General features: G+C 40.9%; 1 protein-coding gene across 1 annotated transcript in view; it reads left to right on the top strand.

The window, feature by feature from the left end:
- Window positions 1-6,421: 6,421 nt before the first annotated feature.
- The window catches only part of Pmar_PMAR024688 (conserved hypothetical protein), a gene marked incomplete at both ends in the record, with an annotated part of 5,428 nt that continues 4,080 nt past the window's right edge, over window positions 6,422-7,769 (top strand). Inside the window, one exon of the mRNA XM_002764484.1 lies at window positions 6,422-6,487. Coding sequence (XP_002764530.1) covers window positions 6,422-6,487 — 66 coding nt within the window. The remainder of the gene's footprint in view (window positions 6,488-7,769) is intronic.

Here is a 7,769-nt window from a genome sequence, read left to right as displayed (position 1 = left end):
AATTGTATTATCGATCGCGGAAATGTATACGTCTTATGATTCACATCGAGTATTATTCCACTTCATGTTGAAGTGGAAGTGGGTGAAACTCCAATATACTATTATGAATACTTACTACTTATATTAATATACTAAGCCTACTATAATATATAGTAGTATTACTATGATGCTAGTTAATTGAGTATTCGATTCTAATAGAGTCGAAAATCTGCGTAAATTGATCGCCGAAAGTTTTCATTTGATCGAGAAAAGATGTAGTCTAAGAGTCTTACCTCCGGTCTTCCCAAATAAACCGCAGAGATACCCCGTCCCTTGAAGCGAAGCGATAACGCCTTGGGCGGCTCTGGCGTTGTGAAACATAATAAGAGTACCTGATGAATATACGTGGTGGTCGACAAACAGGGCCCCTTTGTAATATGCAGGTATCATTCAGAACCACAGGATCATCCAGGAATCTATAATGGCTAGGAACACAATCTTTAATCAGTTTTCCATGTATATGTCATCATCGTATTAGCGGAATTTCCCCCGATTGTTACGAAACCCTGGGGAAAGTTATCTCTCAAAGCTAGCTACAGTAGTGGCCAAGATGGCCGTAGTTACAGAGCGTCCTGATATGCACTCTGCGGCGTTCTTGCTATTCTCAAGTTTGGATCGTGCTTCTTCTACGGTTTACTATGTTATCACTTAGAAAAGGTATTTCTTCGTTGACTGTTGTTATCAATAGTCGTTTTTCCGTCACGACTTACCGGATGACGTGCCAACACACATCTTCATCCCGCAAGAAAGGAAATATATCATAGCTTTTCTACTAGCGATAAGCTGTCTGAAGCTGAATCTGATCATAGGAAACGCTCGGTGTAAACGAGATAGTTACTCAGTAAACGCCGAAAAAAACATCTAGCAATCACAGATCGTAAAACAGTCAATCGAATCCCATCACACCCGTAGAGGCATATGCAGGAGGACTTTTCTTTGAATGCAGCTGTGCAGCTCTTGAGCGAGTATCTGCATCATACAGTGTGAACAACAACCAAACCGTTATTATTATGCAAAGTAATATTTTCAACACCTTCAATTTTCGAAATCAACTTTGAGTGATATCAACATGATTACAATGTGAATCGATTGACACCAACGTTTTAGAAGCGTTCCGTAGTCTATATTCGTATTACTCTCGAATTGGAAGAAAGCCATCTCGAAAATCTACATATGCATAACTGTTTACTTCACACTGTACTCGGTGATCGGGAAAACGCGTTTGTATATCAGACAAACTCTGGCACCATTTTGAAGCACTCGGAGAGCTTTCTGGAATTATTCACATGCGCTGAGAAATCACGAGTGAAAGAATGGGGGCTTACGAGAAAAAATACGCACATGGTCAACTACATATGTTGATGACACGATGCGAAATTGAAAAGAGAATTTTGGGAAATTCTTATTAGTTTCTGTACATTCCTACTCGAAGTCATATATGAACTCCTATACTCAGTGAGGAAACCCCTGAGCTCTGCTGAGGAAAGCGAACATAAATTCCGCCAACACTGCGGAGGTATGTCGCAAATCGCGACAAGTGACCTTCTGAGCTGTGCAGCGTCAAGTGAGCTTTCCGTTGGGACTTCGGAAAGAATATTGTTGACTTCTTCAACAACATAGTCGATCACTTGGTCATGCCAGACGGTGAGCAGCGAGAAAAGTTGCCACAAACTGCCTGAAGCGCTGCACAGAGGTATCTGCACTTCACCGGTATCAAGTTCGAACCTAGGCAGCAGTGTTTTCAAATGTGTGATCGCTTTCCTCAGCTGAGCTCAGGAATTCTCTCATGTTGTACAAAATTTCACACACGCATTCAGGTAGAAGTGTACAGAAACCGATGAGAAATTTCTTCATGTTATCACCAACACATGTGGTTGACCATGAATATAAGGAGCGTATTTTTTTCGTAGGGCAAATACAAAAATTACTCATCATCGTCTTGTGTAAGCTAGAAAGAGTACGGATAGAATCACACCACGTTGTGGTATGAAGTTGAACAGAAACTCCCCCATTTTAGGCTGGTCTAGATAGTAGAGAATACAGTAGGGGTAAAGCCATTCGCCTAGGCCAAAATGATAATGGTGATTATTTGTTGATGAAAAAAACTCTGATCGCTTGAGAATTTCACCAAGTCAAGATGAAAGTGATTGCTGTACTGCGAAATTGAGTACTTTATTATGAAATCAATTCTAATTGTCGCTATTGAGTGCTATATTCGGTTGAGCTATTTTAGTATGGCTTCTTCATTCGCAATCACTGATTGTGACCCAACCGACTCACCACGTCGGCGATGGTCACTGAGCATTTGTCTAGATCCTGAATACAGCGCGAACGATGATGGCTAGCAGGCAAAATTGCTGCCTTACATGGCCATCGGCTGAGTTACCACAGAGAGTTGTGATGAAGTCTGTGATAGCTGTCGACTGGAGATGATCTACTTTGAACCTGGGTCTACAGTCGAAGTTGACAAAGGAACGACTGGCACTACTAAGCACACCCCAGCGTTGGACGTTGAATATCAACAATATCAACAACAGCAGCAACAACGACAACAAAAACAACAGCAATAACAACTACAGCAATAACAGCAGCAGCAATAACAACAACAACAACCCATCAACAGTCCCATGGCCCAGTTGAAACCAAGAACCGATACCTCACCATTTGCGGAATGCATTAATAAAGTTTGAAGCAGTAACGGCAAGGGTTCCCAACCCGAAATTGACCCGCCAGAACTGTTGCAGATCTCCAGTACTGGCAAATAAAGATCTAGATAAAAGCATAGCTGTAGAGAATCTTCCACAGTGAGCCTCTACGCTGAAAGATGTTCATGATTCCTCAGGCCGCTCGGTCGACGTCTTTGCTGAGAAGCAATCATTTCGTGCTTTGTCTTTCAGGGCGTTCACACCGGTCAGTTTACGGCAGCGTCGGAATTTATGTTTACTTTCTTCAGCTGAACCCACTTATTATCGGAGTTTATATACGACTTTAGGTGTAAGTGTTAGAAACCAACAAGAATTTTCCTACAATTTTCATCTTGTCGCCAACACATGCAGTTGACCATGTGCATATTTCCATATTCCAATGAACTTCGTGAACATTTTGGTGTACACGCAGGTTTCACACTGTAAAACCCTCCTGATGAGTAACAATTTGTGAGGACCTCTTCGACGCGAAAACTCCGTTGGTGCGAAGATCGGCACAAGAAACACTGTGCACTTTTTCTTGAGGTGTGTCAGTTGATTCCTTCGACTCTGTTCGTGACCATAATAATTGCAATAATTTATACGCCGCTCGGACGTGTACAGTGTGTCGACGGGTGTTGATCAGGATGGGGACTAACATCATGAGGAAGCCTCAGATAAGGCAGGCAGTGCTTGCTAGCATGGTTGTTCAGACCAGTGTTGGAGGAATATATGTTCGCTGTCCTCAGCTGAGCCCACAAGTTTGTATGCGAATTCGGGTAAAGTGTACAGAAATTCCCAAAAATTTCATCATTATTTACATACTGTCACCAATACATATGGTTGATCATGTGCGTATCTTCCCACAATGTTTCAGACTGTAAACAGGCTTTCAACCATTCCAGCAAACACACCTCAACCTAGGTCACCTTTCATCTCCCTACTCGAGATGGATACTCACTCATGTCGTTAGTAACAACAGTGGTTTCATCACTGAACCTTCCTGTCGCGCAGTTCTCTATCAAGAGTAAGTCTACTGTGGCTCGAATACCAATGAGAGAGTAGTGCAGCAACTGCATAACTATTCGGTATCTAATGATCGAATGCCACCCATGCGTTCAGCGGGCGGGGGGTGTTGGTATCAATATGATATAGCACCAGCAGTGTTGGAGAAGGAAGATATGTTCGCTTTCCTCAGCTGAGCTCGGGAGTTTTCTCACTAATTAAACAAGTGTTCAGAAACCAATGAGAATTACCGAAAATTGCCTCAGAATTTTCATATTGTCACCAGCACATGTAGTTGACCATGTGCGTATTTTCCCCAGTCGCGTTCGAGTTACTCGTTTTTCTCTGATGCCGTTACTGCATGAAACTTGTCGCTTATAGATGATCTTTCCGAGGGATGCAAGATGTCTCTATGCAGATCTTCCAGAATATACCTAGGGCTCCATCAATATGGATGGCAACTTCGAATTTACACCTTATGAAGTCTATAGGAAGTCCACATGTGGTGGAACTACTCTCCTTGAGTGACACACAACTGTTCAGGAGGTACTCCGCAAGCTCTTTAGAACTCTGTAGAAGCTCATCTAATTCCTGAGAATACAACATGGATTGAGTGGGGTCGAGAAAACGACCATTACGTTCACTTTGTGTGTTCAACAGTCCTTTCCTAAATTTCAAAGATGCTTCTAAGATTTGATTTCACGGATGCAAATATTACGGTAAACAGCTCTTCCACAAGAGTGATATCATAACAATTCGAATAACACATAGATGTGGGGAAAGGAGGTCGCCAGATAATAACGATGTGTCACAAACACGGAGATAGTCCGGAAAGTTATATATCGATTTACTCATTTGTAAGAGCAGAGAACCAACTACTCTCAGTGTTGGAGGAATATATGTTTGCTCTCCTCAGCTGAGCTCAGGAGTTTCCTCATTGGAATTTGGGTAGAAACGTACAAAATTTTCCTCAGAATTTTCATATTGTCACCAACATGTGTGAGTGACCATGTGCATGTGTTCCTACCCTGACTACTATAGCTACTTTACTTCAACCCTCAATGATTTTTTGTGAGTTTCATTCGTGATATATGAAAACCACCAGTGAAAATTATATTTCACAATTCACTTCTCGGAAAACATTTGTGTTGACGGTCGTGAACACATATACGTCTTATAATTTATATGAAGTATTACACCACTTCACGTTAAACGGGTGAAACTCCAATGCAGAGCAATTATGAATATGAATAGAGAATACGAAATTTATAATACAAGTTATATACTCGGTAGAAAACAAGTGTTTTGTCGGTGTTCGCGGAAACATATACGTCTTATAATTTACATGGAGTATTACACCACTTCACGTTAAACGGGTTAAACTCTTGGTTTTCACTTATTAGATCTCGAAACGTTGTAATTGATACAGAAGGTTCACTATTTCTTACTCGATCGATGGTATAAGAGTCATTCTGGCCAGGCCTATGCTGTAGTGATTTCTCTGAGTGAAGACACAAGTTTGATACTATTCCGGGAATACTCTCGTTGTGTTTACTTGGGCTAACACCAGGATGGCCTGTTACGGTTGCCACTCGTTTACTGTCTGCTGTGGGTATTGTCATGAGACTACAGTGTGAACAACAACCAAACCGTTATTATGCAAAATGATATTTTCAACACCTTCAATTCTCGAGAGTTCGAAAGTCAACTTACTCACCCGTTTTACGTGAAATGGCGTAAAACTCGGTGAAAAACCCGGTCGTGAAATATGTTCTTCACTAGTGTTTTTCATATCACTAGGGTGAAACTCCAATACTTCAATACTTATTCAATTCGTACGAAAGCTGTTGAATTCGAAAACCTAACGAGAGTCCATAACAATTCGTTCGCTAGCCAAGACGACAAGTACGATGACGGATATTGTGTACACAATTTTCTCATCATCCACCCACATTAACACTATACATCAACTAAGCACATCTAACACCGTTGGAATCGTTACTCATCATTGAGATGTACTTCCTTTAGCGGCAGTTTGCTCAACGAGTTTTTGACGATATCTGAGCATTACCATAAATCGCCGACAACCTACCCAAAGAATCTTACAGGAACTCATCCGCCCAGATCGGTTTGTATGGATCAGGACCGCTGGCACCGGGCTGCCGCGCCATGTTAACTCTGATAGAAAAAAAACACGATTGCCGCGAAATTCTTACAACCCACAAAAGGTATAATTTTTTTGGTAAAAATATTGCCCACTTCTAGTGTAAATTTTCAAGACGTAGTGAGTAAATTTCTTAGTCATTTTCATATTATATAGGCATGCAATAACTCTATGTATTTCATCATTGGAGTTTCACCCTAGTGATATGAAAAACATATTTCACGACTATTGCATAGCAAAAATATCACATGTTTTTCATCAAGTGTAACGCTACTTCACGTAAAACGGGTGAAACTCCATTATAGTTATACGGGATAAACTAGTATATATTTGTTCTAATATTATAGGGTTTCACCCTAGTGATATGAAAAACACTAGTGAAAAACATATTTCACGACTACTGCATATCACCGCGAATATCGCGTTTTTCACCGAGTTTTACGCCACTTCACGTAAAACAGGTAAAACTCCAATCATATACTAGGTTTAATCTACTTCGTGTTTGTTTTCTATTTTTACATATTTTATCATGGCACCTCGGAAGTTCAGCTGGGGAAATCAAACACAAATTCCTACACTGACATTCAATGTTGGAGTAGTATATATGTTCGCTCTCCTCAGTTGAGCTCAGGAGTTCCCTCGCTAATAGTAGGAGTTTATATACGAATTTGGGTAGAAGTGTATACGAAAACCAACTTGAATTTCCTCATAATTTTGACCATGTGCATATTTTCCAACACTGTTGTCGTTTTCACGAGCGATGAAATTACTCTAAGAGTAGTGTCGGAATAAACGCTCCCTTTTCTCAGCTGAGCTCAAGGTTTTATATACGGCAGAAAATGTACAAAAACCATCAAAAATTTCCCAAAATTTCCCTAAAATTCCCATATTGTCACCAACACATGCATATTCTCTATGCAAAAATCAACTCCAACACGAGTAACTTTCCGAACAGATTTCGGTCCCACTGTGGTGAAATTTGCACATGGTCAACCACATGTGTTGGTGAAAACATGAAAATTCTGAGAATTTTTTTTGAAAAATCTTGTCAGTTTGTGTGCGATTCTCTCGATTCTTTTATAAACTCCTATAACTAGTGAGGAAACTCCTGAGCTCAGCAGCTGAGGAGGGCGAATATATTTTCTTCCAACTCTACAATATCACCTCAATGTTCGCCCATATAATTCACTTTCATTCATGTTATCAACGGCATCCTGTGCATCCCCTTCTTCGTAGAACTCCACAAAAGCAAACCTGAGGAGATCCAATATAATGAGCAACGCGAAATGAAATATACATTGGAGTTTCACCCGTTTTACGGTGAAAAACGCGATATTCGCGGCGCTGTGCAGTAGTCGTGAAATATGTTCTTCATTACACTGGTGAAGACCATAAACCCGTACAGCTTTGAGAAATCCTCGAGGTTTGATAACAGTGGGGGGAAATGCTGCTAATGTGATGATGTAGTTCACACGAAAAGAATGGAGTTTCACCCTAGTGATATGAAAAACATATTTCACGAAAAACGCATGTGAGCAGTGAATAACGCGTGAAACACGTGATGTGTTTTCCATGGAGTGGGTTGATCGGTCCGGTGTAGTTCACCAAGGGTTTTCAATTCCATACATATCGTTCCGTTTTTCACATACCACTTTACGGGAAGCCGGTGAAACTCCTATGTATTCCCAGCCATATGGATAATTCAAAATGAGTCCCCCCTTCCTCAGAAAACATTATAGGTTCCTAGATGGTGTGAAGTAAGAGGCACTACTAACGAGGTAATTAATCCCCCCCCCCACCCTGTTACTACCCTCTATGCTTGTTGGTCCCTCGTTCCACTGGCAACTCGACTTTCTTGATCTCTCCGAATGCTAAGA

This window comes from Perkinsus marinus (genome assembly GCF_000006405.1).
Source record: "Perkinsus marinus ATCC 50983 genomic scaffold scf_1104296977064, whole genome shotgun sequence".
Taxonomy (NCBI): Eukaryota; Perkinsozoa; order Perkinsida; family Perkinsidae; genus Perkinsus; species Perkinsus marinus.
The sequence above is the reverse complement of the archived record's forward strand: the minus strand, read 5'-3'. Positions and strand labels throughout refer to the sequence as shown.